Source organism: Anopheles coustani, chromosome 2, assembly GCF_943734705.1.
Source record: "Anopheles coustani chromosome 2, idAnoCousDA_361_x.2, whole genome shotgun sequence".
Classification (NCBI taxonomy): Eukaryota; Metazoa; Arthropoda; class Insecta; order Diptera; family Culicidae; genus Anopheles; species Anopheles coustani.
Window position 1 is genome coordinate 13983731 of NC_071289.1, and position 16229 is coordinate 13999959.

At 45.3% G+C, this 16229-nt stretch overlaps 4 protein-coding genes across 4 annotated transcripts; 2 read left to right on the forward strand and 2 right to left on the reverse strand.

Annotated features, from left to right (window-relative positions):
* Positions 1-130: 130 nt before the first annotated feature.
* Positions 131-3467, forward strand: LOC131267753 (zinc finger protein 880-like). The gene is made up of 3 exons (XM_058270704.1): positions 131-385; positions 532-652; positions 796-3467. The coding sequence occupies exons 1-3, from the start codon at positions 372-374 to the stop codon at positions 2125-2127; spliced, it is 1467 nt and encodes a 488-aa protein (XP_058126687.1). The 5' UTR covers positions 131-371; the 3' UTR covers positions 2128-3467.
* Positions 3468-5324: 1857 nt separating this feature from the next.
* Positions 5325-7862, reverse strand: LOC131262412 (annulin-like). The gene is made up of 4 exons (XM_058264406.1): positions 7808-7862; positions 7177-7731; positions 5585-7092; positions 5325-5513 (listed from the first exon to the last, which is right to left on the reverse strand). The coding sequence occupies exons 1-4, from the start codon at positions 7860-7862 to the stop codon at positions 5325-5327; spliced, it is 2307 nt and encodes a 768-aa protein (XP_058120389.1).
* A 1262-nt stretch (positions 7863-9124) lies between these two features.
* Positions 9125-11662, reverse strand: LOC131262415 (annulin-like). Its single transcript, XM_058264408.1, has 4 exons — positions 11608-11662; positions 10977-11531; positions 9385-10889; positions 9125-9313 (listed from the first exon to the last, which is right to left on the reverse strand). Exons 1-4 carry the CDS (start codon positions 11660-11662, stop codon positions 9125-9127), a joined length of 2304 nt encoding a protein of 767 aa, XP_058120391.1.
* Positions 11663-13349: 1687 nt separating this feature from the next.
* LOC131262419 (annulin-like) lies at positions 13350-15827 on the forward strand. Its single transcript, XM_058264413.1, has 4 exons — positions 13350-13392; positions 13458-14036; positions 14117-15621; positions 15678-15827. The coding sequence occupies exons 1-4, from the start codon at positions 13350-13352 to the stop codon at positions 15825-15827; spliced, it is 2277 nt and encodes a 758-aa protein (XP_058120396.1).
* Positions 15828-16229: the final 402 nt, after the last annotated feature.

Below are 16229 nucleotides of genomic sequence, written 5' to 3' on the forward strand. Positions count from 1 at the left end.
CAATTTTATCACTCAATTTGCGTATCGTGCAAATAGGCCTTCAACAACAACCTGTCACTTGTCATTTCGTTCGTTTTCTTTTTATTTTGAAAAGTGTCAAATCCAAAAACCTGTCCACAGGTCAAACATCGCCGGACGACGGAGCGAACGAGCGAACGGGGGACGTAAACACGGGATTTTTCTCCAAACTGGGGGCTACCCGGGCAAAATAGGCCAAAGAACGCCAACCGCCTAGTCCTTGCAATCCAAAAAGTGCCTAACGGTGAAGCTGCATCGGCTACCCAGTGAATACTGAACATCACCAAACAAACAAACCCTACCCCCCCACACAAATCTCCCCCGTTTGTGCAAATGTGCGTCTTTCGTAAGCCATGAGTTCCTTACAGTAAGTATTCCTATTTTGGAGCAAATATGTTCCGCGTAAGAGTATAATAAGAGTGCGTTTATTAATGTTGTATTCCTATGGATTTGCTGTGATCTTCATGTCACCCGCACACTGTTTGCCCCGTTGGATCGCGTTCGATGGCGTAGTGCAAAAATAGAAAACATTTGCAGGCTCTGTTTGTCCGGCGATGGCACTTTGGAATCTATTTTTGGTGATAGTGAAAGCGATGCGCTTCAGACGATTATCTACGACTGTACTTCGATTAGGGTGAGTGGTCGAGCTGGACATTGCGATCGAGTTCGGTCGCTATGTTTCACTGGAGACGCATGGGTTGGGTTTCGGAGTACACTGTGCGCTGTAGCTATATTTAGGTTCAACATTTTGATCACTTTATGTTCTTCGACTTGTAGATTCTACCAAACATGGGCTTTCCGTCGTCGATCTGCAGTGTTTGCAAGACGAAAATCGAGTGCTTCCATCAGTTTCGCGAGCGCTGCATAAACAACGATGAGTATCTACGATCAACGCTGGCTGTGGAAACACAGGACGAAAACGAAGACGAAGAGGAGGAGGAGGAGGAGGATGATGTGGTCATAAAGATGGAACCAGAAGTGCTACTGGACGAGGAACGAAGCGATCTCGACCAGAAGGAGATCGACGAGAAGGGCGACGCAATGATTGTTGATCGCAACGACAACGAAATCAACCGACCGGTCTTGGAGACTGCAAAAAATACGAACGGAAACTCAGAAATGCGACCAGCTGAACGAGAGATTGACGACTGGGATGAATCCCGTTCAAACGATCTCGATTCGGTTGGCAACTCGTCAGAATCGCTCAGCATTCAGCAGGATTTGTATCTGTCTCCGGAGCTAACGTACGGTGCGCTACTAAAGTGTGAGTTTTGTTCACTGGAGTTTACCGTCCTGGAGCAGCTAAAGCGCCACATTACGAGCCACAAGGAGGAACGAATCTTTCAGTGCTACTACTGCCCGAAAACGTTCCATTTTGCCAAAAACCTTAACATGCATGTCGAATATATTCACTCGAAGGCAAAATATGCTCAAACGCAGTCAACTAAGCTGGTCGCCAGGCAACAGTTCCTCGTCCACAGCAGCAGCAGTAACAATAGTAGCGTTAGCCAGAGCACTAACGGTGGCCTAAGCCCGATATCTCCGCTGCTGGACAGCAGTGACTGTTTAAACAATAATACCATCCCGAGCGGTGCCACCGTAGACGTCGGCGCAGGCTTAAGCCTTAATATAAACCTTAACGGTAGCTCGGGCAGTAATGGGACGGTTTTGGGGCGTAACATTACCGCAATACGCTTGCCGCTCGCCCGATCAACGTCCCAGGGCGAGTCACGCCGAGCTGGTGTAACGCAACCGAGCGACCGAGGGCTTGGACAGCATGAATGCCACGTATGCCACCAGAGCTTCCCCGATACGGCCAACCTGCGTCAGCATATGCTCTTGCACGCGGGGGAAAAGCCGTACAAATGTGATATCTGCTCGAAATCGTTCTTTAACGCTAGCACGCTGAAGACGCACCAGCGTATCCACAGCGATCAGAACCCGTACCGTTGCGGTACGTGTACGAAAATGTTCGACAATGCGCGCAGCCTCGAGCTGCACCATCGGACACATACGGGCGAAAAGCCGTACGCGTGCGATGTGTGCCTGAAAAAGTTCTCATGCTCATCAAACCTGAAGCGCCATCGGAAACTGCACGATCGCGACTAAATATGAGTGGGGAGCGAAACAACGAAATCCAAACTGAACGACCATGCCGTGCCATTGCACTTCAAAATGCAGCGGAAGAAAAGCTTTCCCAACCATCGATCGGTAAAGATTATGAGCACACACGAGCTTAATGTACACGGTTGTTGCTGAGTAGAACGAAGGAAATACGATGGGACGTAGTCCCAAAGCGAAAAGTAAGGATGTAAATAGTTCGCACCGTGGTGCTTCCAGATTATGGGGAGTAGTAGGAGTGAATCTCAGCATATCCTATCGAGAATGTGTCCGCTGTAAAATTGACTGTGCATTTACGTAAAAGTAACCTTTGTTTTAATCAAAAGCTAAATGCCTCACACAACGAAGTGCTTCCCGGGTTCTGCTGGTGTGCCCCCGCCACACCGTAATATTACTGTTTCTTTTATGCACTGTTACAAACGATGTTGTTGAAAAGTGGATCAATATTTGGATCTCCACATATTCCCCCAACCCCTCGGAGGATCAAGTATCGATTCTCCCAGGGTGTAACATACGCTCTTCCAGCTTCTAGTGCGTAACATAATGTTTAAAGTCTCACACAAAACCACATAACCGCTAGGACGAAACCAAAACGACTGCATAGTGCGTAGCCAAACTATCGACCGATTCAGCAAAAGATGCATTAATTATTTATATATTTACATTTGGCAACCGATCGCCCAAATCGATCGGTTATTGCCATCCGAGCTTAGCCGGGCATGTTTAGAAGATGGAGGAAAGGTGTACAACTAACGCATGCTACTAAAAAAAACCCAGACTAACCGAAAAAGTTCCTGTTCTACCAAACGAAGCCGAAGATCCGAGCTAGAAGTGAGGAAGAAAAATGGCAGCTTTCTAATCGTACGATGCCACTTTGTATTTGAGCTTTACGTTAATTGTTTGTGATTATTATTAATTTTAGTTTAATCAATATTTTATTTGGTTCCTAGCAGAATGAAGGGGTAGCAAGCAGAGTTTAAATGGGCAGCGGAAATGGAAAGTTACGAAAAACAAAATTATCTACACGAAAACGAACGCCACAAACTTTACATAACATTGTATTACGCCAATGTGGTTCTAGTCAATTGTGAAAGAAAAAAAATAACAAACGATCGGCGAATAGGCCAAGGCAAGGGGTAGAGTAGAGTGTATTGTACCAGCAGAGTCATTTATGTACGCCAGTTAAAATTTAATTTGTTTACTGTTAATTGTTTTATGTTTTATTGAATGTACTTTTTAATTTTATTTTAATCTCTACTGTCCGCTCGCAAATGCCGTTACGTGAAGGTAACCCGTAATAAATGGTCAACATCTGAATGAATGTTCAATTGCTAGCGTTTATAAATATGCTGGGAATGGTCCAACCGAATAATAAACGAAAATTATGGAATAAATCGAGCTTTCAAAGATTTTGATGAAATCATCGTTTCAATGCTTGCATCCTCTTTAGCACAATGATCATTGAATAAACAGTAAAGAATGATGAATCCTGCTACAGGAAGTCTCTGGCGGTTAATCCCCTTTTTGTTTTCATGACTCATGTTAAAGAAGGAAGCACTCCTTTCCTTTTTGTCACAGAAGTACGCTAAACATTCATATAATATTTACAGCTGCATGTTCTCGGCTTCCCCGATAGACGCATTTGATCAAATGGGAATCACCGTGGCATTCACCAACCCTTTTCAATCTAGGTGAAGTCTACAGTAGTGTCGTTTCTGCAGATGAATCTTGATGCTCTTGCTACGCGACATAGAGAATTTTATGCGCAATCTTACTGCATGAAACATCCACACGTTGTAGGCGTCTGGAGGTCGGCGTTGGACGCGATCATCACGCTGTTGAGCGAAGAGAAAAATTAATGAGAAAAAATCAACGGACATTTTTATTCGCCCATCCCTTGGAGGGGATTTTGGTTGTTTGGAGTTGTTCGCTCTCGACTACGAACCACTTGAAATGGTGGAAAGATATCGCATGTTTAGCTCGGTGCGTTGTTTTAACAGTTTCCCTCAAGCATTCCAATCGATCGGAGCGCAATTCGTGGTCAGTCCGTGTTCACAGACCGCACCGTGTACGTCACGGGTTGTTGAAGGGTCAGTTTTAATTAGAACACTAGACACTCCCTCGTGAGATAAAAAGTGCGAAACCGGTGGCCCCCGACCGGGTGCATGTATTGCGATCGGTTTAAAATCGGTTATTGTATGTTAATTGCAATTAATTGCCTATGCCGCACAGTTTGATGTGCTGCACTATGCACGAGCGGTCTTACGTTTGCTAGAGTTACCTTTATTGGTGCCACTGAGGTCCGTCCGGTCGCTTGTTTATTCTTCCGAGAGCTTATCTGCGAAACGGTTGTTTCTTGTCTGGTTGCTCTGAACAATTTTTTAAAAGCAACCCATCCGTTGGAATCTACGAGTAAGGACAACGTGTTTGATAAATAAAGTGACATCATCTTCCCTCTGTGTCTCAAACCTGAACACGCGTGCCATCGAAGGACAGGTGTGTTGTGTAGCCAAACCCCAACCGAAGGTGAAAATTCGTGTTCCATTCTCCTAAAACAAGGGCGTGCTAGGTGTAATACGCTAAAGATACCGGTTGGATTAACGACACCTACAACGCGCCTGTTCTAAATTTGACCACCGGTACCAGTGGAAGCCATTCGGGCAACAATTGTAGAGCTCTAGTGTGCCGCTCTGTTTAAGGTAGCACGATGGGAACCAAGTTAAGCACTTGTTGGCGGGCGATCTTGCGTGATTATTGCAGTGGGTCACATCCAGACAAGTCGCTCAGTGACGTGCCGGTCGCGAATAGTGCAGTGTCGAGGCGAAATCCTTTGGTTAACCATCCCATCATCTCCTGGAGAATGGCGAACAAAACTGGTGAGTTGAGTAAGTGATCGACATTGATTGATCGCAGCTAATTTACGACCTGCAGTAAAATGTGAAGCCATAAATTGTACATTTTACTACCTCTGACTGGGTAGGTTGAGTTTGATTTGAGTCAATCGTGAAATGTGAGGTTATACATAAGTGATTGTAAACATCAAAATCATTTATCCTTGTTTCTGTATTTATTTATAAGTATCCATGGATTACAGAACGCGTTTTTCATTTGGTTCATGTAAATAAATTTGTTGGAATATTACATAATTTGGTTACAAATATTGAAGTGTGTCTCATAATCGCAATTTAGGAGAAGTAGAGAACTTCGTTTAATGAATTATTTTCGTTGGGTAGTGACACTTCGAAGGTCAGCGATCCTACAACGTCACTCAACTCTTGCGAGATGAATTTAGCCGTAATCTGGGTAGTGCCCTCGGCCGAAGGTATTATCATAAACACCACTTCACAATTACCTCTGGCGTCGATAGGATCAGCCTGAAAAGTTAAATAAAATAGACGATAAGATACATTTTTGTATAACGAATTCAGATTCCTTCCGAACTTACAGGAATGGACAAAGATTTACAAAGCCCAGAACACTCGATGTGGAACAGCCCGTCGGTGATGGGAACCGGCAGTGGATTTCGGAATGCGGCTGTAATCTTCAGCGACGATCGCAGGATGGGATCGCTAGCCAACTGCAGATGAACGGTTGGCTTTCGCAGGCTGTAATCCTTCTGTGAATAGTAGCCATGGTCGGTGCCCTCGACTGCCGCGAAGCTAGACACCTTGAAGATGGCCTCGTCCATCCCCGGTTCGTAGTAGTCGTCAAAGACAATCGGCACTTGGATCACTTCCTCACCGTTTGGTTCGATGGTAATCGAAAATGGGTGGCTAGCGATGCTTTTTATATGCTTGCCGGTATAAACGATGTGATCGAGATTGATCCTTCCCTTGATGGAGTGCACCTGATCATCGGAAATGTTCCTGATCAGTAAGAGAACAGTGAAAGACTCCCCGAACCGGGCATAATCGTTCAACTGGAGCTCAAACTTAACATCATCGTTCTTAGCATTTGATTGATCTTTTCCTCTTGCCAGTTTAAGATAGTGCTTAGTGAGACAGCTTTTTCCGAGTTTCAGTGCACGCAGCATGGTTTGCTTTTCCTCAGTCGACTGCTCGCCGCATTTGTAATTTTTCGTAATGTCCTCCCTTTCGTCAACGCCGACTGCTTTGGTGCTGATGAAGCGACCAATTTCGGTTGTATTCATTCTAACTAGCTCGAGGGATTTGCCCGGTCCGCGGTAACGCCAAACCACGCTGTCTGCGTTCACTTCCGAAAACACAAAGTCACAATCGTACAGCATGTTCACTCGTCCATTCTTAATGGCCAGGACTGGAGCCGGACCGAGCTTGTAAATTCCATCCGATGACTCCTGTGGTGTCCCGTCAATCACCTGCCACCCATCGTACATCTCCGAATCGAGATCGTGGCGCTTCAGCCAAACCTCATTCCACACGTGAAAGTTCCACACACTGTCTCCGGAAAACTCTTTCTTATTGTTTCCCTCCTCATCTACGTACTTGTCGATAGTCATAGAACCCTCAGTGTCGTGTGCGGAAGTGAAATTCGTTACGATACGGCACGGTATTCCTAGGGCCCGGCAGAGCGTCCCCAACACTCCGGCAAACGCGAAGCACTGCCCATACAGTATAGGGTTTCTGTCAACCGGGTCGAGTTCTTTTTGTTGGTAAAATTTTTGTAGGATCTTCACAGACCCCGTCCAGGCACTTGGAGCTGTGCCACCCCTGTAATCACCACTCCAGTTACCAAGTAAGACGCCATAGTTATCGTTACTATTGACAACTCCCGAAAGTGCCCGGCATACTTTAACCGGATTGCCTCGGTAGGTAGCAGAAACTCGGGCAACATCTCCAAGCAACCAAAGACTGCAGTCCAGGACGTTTTCTTCGTACTGTCCAAGTTTCCACTTGTAAGAATTGAAGTTTCTGGCACTTCCCTTCCATATCATGGTCATGTCCTCTAGAACATACTCCTGGCGTTGATTTTCATCTGGATTTTTAAAAGTAAGTTAATAAAATAATATTATACTCCGCTTGTCAGTCCGAAAATGGATGTATATTATGAAATACTCACCATCCAGAAAGACAGGATCCTCGGGACACCATGGATTAAACAGTAAATAGAAAGTCTGACCAAGCGAATAGCGAACTTCATCGAATCCTTTAGATTTAACATTAACGATCATATGCCACCTCGATACCGATGCATTCGGTGACGTTTTTATCGCAACGGTAATTTCCGTCAACCCGTTCTCTAACGTTTGGGATGCCTGTAGGGTGGCGGTCCAGTCCATGTCCTGATCTTCTTCCGTCACGCCGTCATCACTCTGGAGCGTCATGAAAACCACCGTACCATGACCATGGCAGATATATTCCCCTCGTATACTATCGACCGCAAGGACCAGCGAAACGGCGTCCACCTCGGGATTGATCGGTCGGTTGCAGTGAAATTTCAGCAGGAACTCCTGCCCACGGCGAACCACCAACTGCGACGGCATTCCGTTACCCCGAGGCGTGCCCATCATTTCAAACTTGTCCGTATGATGCTGAGTACCATTTTCCTCCACGCACGTGTCGATCCGTTCGATCTTCAACTCACCCTCACGGTTTTCCAACTCATTCTCCAGCTCTGTATCGAAAATAACACGCAATCCGTTCGTTAACTGTAAATTCTTTCATCCTATCAGTCCACACTGACGACTTACCATTATTCCCTGGCCAAAAGGCAAACGGCAACTCGTGCGGGGCGGTCACTTCCATTTTGCACACCTTTTAAATGTTAAACGACAGAAGGGACAGTATACCGTTACTAATGTTTGACACGATCGTCTATCGGTGGCCACGCCAGACTTGCAACTGAACGCTCGACTGATCATGATAGGTCCATTTATACGACTGTCTGCCGTACGGAACCGACCAGCCCGGCGGCGTCTGCGTGAGTCAGCCCGTCAGTCTTCGGTTATTATTAAATCACAAACGATGTTCACGCGAAACTGAGCGGAGCCGCATCCCCATTTCTTTCGGCGAAAAAATTGTGGGACGACGCGGAACTTTTCGTCATCGTGGTGACGTTATTTTCGGCATTCTTTGCATTCAAAACAATCCCGAAGGAAGCATGAAATTAAATCTTTTGCTAGGCCTGGTCATTGTCTTATCAGCAAGTTCCTGTGAAATATAAATATTTCTGCCAGTCTGATTTTGACGCGTAGAGAGTAAAAGTGTATCACGGTGCCGGGGGGGCGGGTCAACCATAGGGTTTTATGTTTACTTACAATTTAATGCTTCGCGAGAATTTATGTGCCGCGTTTGATTACGTCATGTGATAATGGAGCTATGGTCAAATGTTTGACCATTCTGGAATACCCTTAGATAGCGGGACGTATACTAACTAACCGTGAAGGCAGAATCTAAGAAACGTAAGAAGGTGCTATGAATAGTTTCTTTTTCTCTTCCGAACTGTTAAAAGCTTGTTTAAGTCATATATGTTTTTGGATTCGTAATAAAGTTTGTTGTTAATCGCAAATTCAATCGTAATCATAAAAAATTCAAAATATGTTATTTTATTTAAAAAGATATCATAAACACTTTAAAAAATTTAATGAAAGTAGATGACTTGAGTAAGTGATCGACATTGATCGATCGCAGTTAATTTACGACCTACCGTAGCCATAAATTGTGCATTTAACTACCTCTGGCCAGGTAGGTTGAGTTCGATTTGATTCAATCGTGAAACAAAATGTTATATCGAGATCAACCTACACTCGTAACATAGTGGCAATAGTTATTTTCTTATGTTTGAATGATTTCGCTACAATGAAATTTTCTTTCGTATGAAATTTTCTCGAGCATGTGACGTAATACATAAGAAAATTGTATCAAAACATCAAAATCATTTAATCTTGTTTCTGTATTTATATATTCATGGATTACAGAATACGTTTTTCATTTATTTCATGTAAATATATTTGTTGGAATATTACATAATTTGGTTACAAATACTGAAGTGTGTCTCATAATCGTAATTAGGAGAAGTAGAGAACTTCGTTTAATGAATTATTTTCGTTGGGTGATGACACTTCGAAGGTCAGCGATCCTACAACGTCACTCAACTCTTGCGAGATGAATTTAGCCGTAATCTGGGTAGGGCCCTTGACGGAAGGTATTATCATAAACGTCTCTTCACAATTACCTCTTGCGTCGATAGGATCAGCCTGAAAAGTAAAATAGAATAAACGATAAAATACATTATTTTATAAAGGATTCAGATTCCTTCCGAACTTACAGGAATGGACAATGTTTTGTTAAGCCCAGAACACTCGATGTGGAACAGCCCGTCGGTGATGGGAACCGGCAGTGGATTTCGAAATGCGGCTGTAATCTTCAGCGACGATCGCAGGATGGGATCGCTAGCCAACTGCAGATGAACGGTTGGCTTTCGCAGGCTGTAATCCTTCTGTGAATAGTAGCCATGGTTGGTGCCCTTGACTGCCGCGAAGCTGGACACCTTGAAGATGGCCTCGTCCATCCCCGGTTCGTAGTAGTCATCGAAGAGTATCTGCACTTGGATTACTTCCTGACCGTTTGGTTCGATGGTTATCGAAAATGGGTGGCTAGCGATGCTTTTTATATGCTTGCCGGTGTAAACGATGTGATCGAGATTGATCCTTCCCTTGATGGAATGCACCTGATCGGAAATGTTCCTGATCAGTAGGTGAACAATGAAAGACTCCCCGAACCGGGCATAATCGTTCAACTGGAGCTCAAACTCAACATCATCGTTCTTAGCATTTGATTGATCTTTTCCTCTTGCCAGTTTAAGATAGTGCTTAGTGAGACAGCTTTTTCCGAGTTTCAGTGCACGCAGCATGGTTTGCTTTTCCTCAGCCGACTGCTCGTCGTATTTGTAATTATTCGTAATGTCCTCCCTTTCGTCAACGCCGACTGCTTTGGTGCTGATGAAGCGACCAATTTCGGTTGTATCTATACTAACCAGCTCGTGGGATTTGCCCGGTCCGCGGTAACGCCAAACCACGCTGTTTGCGTTCACTTCCGAAAACACAAAGTCACAATCATACAGCATGTTCACTCGTCCATTCTTAATGGCCAGGACTGGAGCCGGACCGAGCTTGAAAATTCCATCCGATAACTCCTGCGGCGTTCCGTCAATCACCTGCCACCCATCGTACATCTCCGAATCGAGATCGTGGCGCTTCAGCCAAACCTCATTCCACACGTGAAAGTTCCAGTTACTATCCTTGGAAAACCCTATCTTATTGTTTCCCTCCTCATCTACGTACTTGTCGATAGTCATTGAACCCTCAGTGTCGTGTGCGGAAGTGAAATTCGTTACGATACGGCACGGTATTCCTAGGGCCCGGCAGAGCGTCCCCAACACTCCGGAAAACACGAAGCACTGCCCATACAGTATAGGTTTTCTCTCTTCACGTTTCAGTTTCTTTTGTTGGTAAAATTTTTGTAGGATCTTCACAGACCCCGTCCAGGCAGTCGGATTTGTGCCACCCCTGTAATCACCACTCCAGTTACCAAGTAAGACGCCATAGTTATCGATACTATTGACAACTCCCGAAAGTGCCCGGCATACTTTGACCGGATTGCCTCGGTAGGTGGCAGAGACTCGGGCAACGTCTCCAAGCAACCAAAGGCTACAGTCCAGGACGTTTTCTTCGTACTGCCCAAGTTTCCACTTGTAGGGGTAGAAATTTCTGGCACTTCCCTTCCATATCATGGTCATGTCCTCTAGAACATACTCCTGGCGTTGATTTTCGTCTGAATATTCAAAAGTTAGTCGATAAAGGAATATTATACATTCGCTACATATATCACGAAATTGGATGTCTGTAATGAAATACTCACCATCCAGAAAGACAGGATCCTCGGGACACCATGGATTGAACAGTAGATAGAAAGACTGACCAAGCGAATAGCGAACTTCATCGAATCCTTTAGATTTAACATTAACGATCATATGCCACCTCGATACCGATGCATTCGGTGACGTTTTTATCGCAACGGTCACTTCTGTCAAACCGTTCCCTAATGTATGAGATGCCTGTAGGGTGGCGGTCCAGTCCATGTCCTGATCCTCTTCCGTCACGCCGTCACCACTCTGAAGCATCAGAAAAACCACGGTACCGTGGCCATAGTAGATATTATCCTTTCCTATACCATCGACTTCAAGGACCAGCGAAACGGCGTCCACCTCGGGATCGATCGGTCGGTTGCAATGAAACTTCAGCAGGAACTCCTGTCCACGGCGAACCACCAACTGCGACGGCATTCCGTTACCCCGAGGAGTGCCCATCATTTCGAACTTATCCGTATGATGCTGAGTACCATTTTCCTTCACGCACGTGTCGATCCGTTCGATCTTCAACTCACCCTCACGGTTTTCCAACTCATTCTCCAGCTCTGTATCGAAAATATCACGCAATCCGTTCGTTAACTGTAAATTCTTTCATCCTATCAGTCCACACTGACGACTTACCATTGTTCCCTAGCCAAAAGGCAAACGGCAACTCGTGCGGGACGGTCACTTCCATTTTGTACACCTTTTAAATGTTAAACGGCACTAGTGACAATATTCCGTTACAAATGTTTGACACGATCGTCTATTAGTGGCCACACCAGTCTTACAACTGAACGCTCTACTGGTTATGATAGGTCCATTTATACGACAGTCTGCCATACGGAACCGACCAGTCCGGTGTCTACGTGAATCAATCTTCAGTTATTGTTAAATCACAAAGTGTAGAGAGTGAAAGATGCTCATAGTGCTGGGTAATCAAGCATACTGGTATAGTTTTTCTTAGACTTTTATGCTTCGCGAGAATGTATGCAGCCCGTTTGATTACGTCATATGATAGTGGAGAAGAGAAAAGATGGTCGCTGGAATATTGCATAGATTACAATGGAAAATAAATACAAAACTTTTAGGAAATATGACCGTCTACACAACTGGGAACCCTTATCCGACATGTTTTCCTGAAAATTCTACCAAGAGAAATGGTATGCCAGAATTATTATAGCACAGAAAGTCAAAAGAAATATTCAATCATTCTGAAATACCCTTGGATAGCGAACCATATACCAACTAACTTTGGAGGCAGAAACTAAGGACCTAAGCTCTTAACTAAGAAACTAAGGAAGAGGTCGTTATGAAGATATTAATCAGCAGCAGAGATGATTTGTTTCAACTGGAACCACGAAACAATATGGGCTAGAAAGCATTTAACATAAAAATAAAAATATTTTGGAAAGAATATTATAGTTTAAGCTGACAGTGCAACATAGATAATCTAACTTAATAGGCTCCAAGAGATTGTGTGTATTCTTATGAAAGTAGATGGATGGCCGAATCAATCTAAATTGATGCTGTTATCGTCGTGATTCTATTACTGGCGTTCCGTTTTGGTAAATACTAACTGTTGAAAGTCTGTTTGAGCCATATGTGGGGTTGGGTTTGTAACAAAGTTTGTTGTCAATCGCAAATTCGATCGTATTCATAAAAGATACAAAATATTTTATTTTAATGAAAAAGATATCGTAAACACCTCAAACATTTTGTTGGAAATGAAGAGTTTCAACAAACCTTTATTTCTAGATTTAATTTAAAAACTTAGACTTTGTCTATGTGTCGTAAATTGAAAAGTACCTTGAAATACATTTCTATCTCGATTGACACCCCATGTAAGAATCTCTGACATATTTTAATGCTCGTTTTCGTATTAAAGTTGTATTAGTGATAAAACTCTGAGTTTGTTACAGGGTGTTGATTACAAATTGTTACTTTTTAGTTTGCAACAAAATTTAGCTATGTCGACTCATTGCTTGTGCTTGCCACGTGCTTCCTAAACCAGGGGTCGGCATATTTCGCTCTGTGAAAAAAATGTAATATTCTGATTCGCATGTGATGTTTTGCGTCAATCCCGGCATCACAGGGAGAACAAAACTTTACCAACCCCTGGTCCTCGGCCATATCCAATTGAAATTGGATTATACCCGAGATGTAGTCGCGTATGGGAGCAAGTCTTTAACCAATCGGAATATCAACCGTGCAATGGGAAACACGGGTGCGAATTCGATAAGCAACATTTCGTTTTCTACGTCGAAAATATAACACAAGTGGTAGCCCTATAAAAAGGACTACAAACATATCGCTCCGACTTGCGCGAGTGCACGAATCTACCCCAGTGTAGGCAGTGTGAATTTGTTAGCAACCTGTAAATCATGCCCCTCTCCAACGAAAACCGTATATGGCCAACACGGAAAGGTAAGCGTAGGGTGCAGCTGCTCCGGTGTTTAACCGATGTAACCTTCCCACAACTTTTCTGGTAGTGGCCGCTAACAGTACGATCCAGGATGTGCTGGAGGTGTCGATGTTCAATCTGTGCTTGGCGGAGAATGGACTAAAATTCCACACGGATCGGTACGAACTGATGAGCGACCTGCGGCCATCCGGCAAACCGGCACAGTTGGTCGTACGGCGTGGGGCCCCATTCAACGTGAAGTTGCAGTGCAGTCGATCGTATGATCCGAGCGTGGATACGATGATGATGATCCTAGCGCTCGATCCGTACGGCTCGGAGAATATCACGTTTGGCAATGGGACCGAGGTGAACATGGTGGTGGAAATGGCAGGTTCGGGGAACAGTCCTGTCTATACAGAGCCCGAGTCCGAGGCGGTCCCCGACCTGGGATGGAGTGCAGCTATAACCGGGAGCACCAAGGAAGCGGACGGCACGGTAACAATTACGTTGGCAATTACGACACCTGCGCAGGCATCAGTGGGAAAGTACAATCTGGGGGTCTTCTGTCGGTTGGACACGAAGGACACCAAGTCTTCCTTTAAATTTCCCCTTCCGCTGTATTTGCTGTTTAACCCTTGGTGTGAACAAGACGCTGTTTACCTGAAAGGTATTATAAAAGGAAGAAGCTCTAGGGTTATTATCTTCAGTGGCTAAACGTATTGGTGATGATATTGGTGTTACTTGCAGATGAGGCTGCACGCCAGGAGTACGTCCTGAAGGACAACACCATGGTGTGGAAACAAACTCCAGCGAGTTCGGGTATGACAAGCTGGAACTTGGGTCAGTACGAGCAGGACATACTGGACTGCTCGTTGTTTGTGATCGCAGTACCAGGCCGTGTGCCAGCTACGTACCGTGGAAATCCTGTTCGGGTCGTTCGAGCCCTTTCCGGCGCCCTAAACATTAACAACGGCCCTGGGGTGCTCGAGGGACGCTGGAACGGTGACTATGCCGACGGAGTGGCACCCCAGGCGTGGTCTGGTTCCGTGAAGATTCTACAGCAGTTCTACAGGGAGGGCATGCAACCGGTCAGATACGGCCAATGTTGGGTGTTTGCCGGCATCTTCGCAACCGTCTGCCGAGCTGTCGGTATACCGAATCGCATGGTGACCAACTTTAACTCGGCACACGACTCCGAGGCTTCGCTTACGCTAGATTTCTTTGTCGACTCAAGCGGTGGCACGGATGGAAGTATGTCGTCCGATTCCATGTGGAACTACCACGTGTGGAACGAGGTATGGATGACTCGCCCCGACCTCGGAGCGGGCCTTTACGATGGATGGCAAGTGGTGGACGCGACACCGCAAGAACTTTCCGACGGGATGTTCAAGCTGGGACCAACATCCGTGCGAGCGGTTAAAAATGGTGAAGTAAACCTAGCGTACGACACGGAGTTTGTCTTCGCTGAGGTAAACGCCGACAGGACGTACTGGGTTACTCGAGGAGACAATAGTGTGCCCAAGCTGCTCGAGATTAGTACGGACTACATCGGGCAAGATATAAGCACCAAGGTGGTTGGGAAAAATGAACGAGAAGACTTAACGAGCGCATACAAACACCGCGAAGGTACGCCCGAGGAGCGTCAGGTGATGGCCAGTGCACAGAGACTCGGCTCACAGCGGTTTTCCAGCAATGCGGTTGTCAAAATGCTTCTCGTTCCTCACTACGAAAACGCCAGGGCGAACGCATCATCCGAATGGGTAAAACTGGAGCTAAAGACCTACAAAGAACACCGTCTGGGCGAGCCTTTCGATATAGAGCTTTCGATCACCAACACCCTTGCGGGGCAAACGGTGCAAGTGGTTGGAACGCTTTGGCTGAAGCATACCGACTACACCGGTAAGCGCTCGGAGGACATACAAAAGATAACGATCGATCAGACCATCCAAGCGGTCAGTTCGGTCCCCATCAAAGTGTCGATACCTTTCGCCGAGTACAACAATCCGGCCTTCGATCAATCGCATATCAAGGCACTGTGTGTGGTTGAGGTACCCGGTACCGATCAGACGTTCTTTTCTCAGCAGATGTTCAACCTGGCGACACCGGACATTTCGATGGACCTCGTAGAAGACCCTTCGAGCAAGGGAGGGTATACGGTCCAGGGCTCGTTCAAGAATCCTCTACCGATCCAACTATCAGCTGGACGGTTTCTCATCGAAGGATCAAGCCTCACGAAACCATCCGAGCAAACGGTAGGCATTGGTTATTCAGTCTCTACAAAGATTCTACGTACTTTTTCTCTTTTCAGTACGATTCCGTCCCAGTCGGAGGCAACGCGTCTTTTGTCTACCGTTTGAACATGGCGTACAAGGGGCCATCGGTCGTTTGTGCTCGCTTCAGTTCGAATGAGTTGAAAAATGTCCATGGCCATTTGGAATTCGATCTTTCTAAACTTTAAAAAACTAACCCATGCCGTTTAGTTTCAGCCAATGCTGGTTCGGTACAAACCGCTCCGGAAAATACTTTCGAAGTCTTTGAATAATGACACAATTCCTTATGGCCGCTATTAACAGCGCACTACATTTAAATACAATATATTCATGAAAATAAATAAATTATATTTAAACTCTATAATGTCACTCCATAAAACTTGATTCACTCACATGAGTATCACATTCCGGAAAAGCCCTTAGGAGGATCGAGCTTATGCTAACGGACTTCGATGACGTACAGTGACGTCAATCGGAACGATCCGATATGCAAGCCGGGACGGTTCGGACCGCCACTATGACATCATCCCTGCGCTGCGAACAATTCGCTCAAATGATCGGCTTCGCGCCACAATTCATCTTTCTCTTCT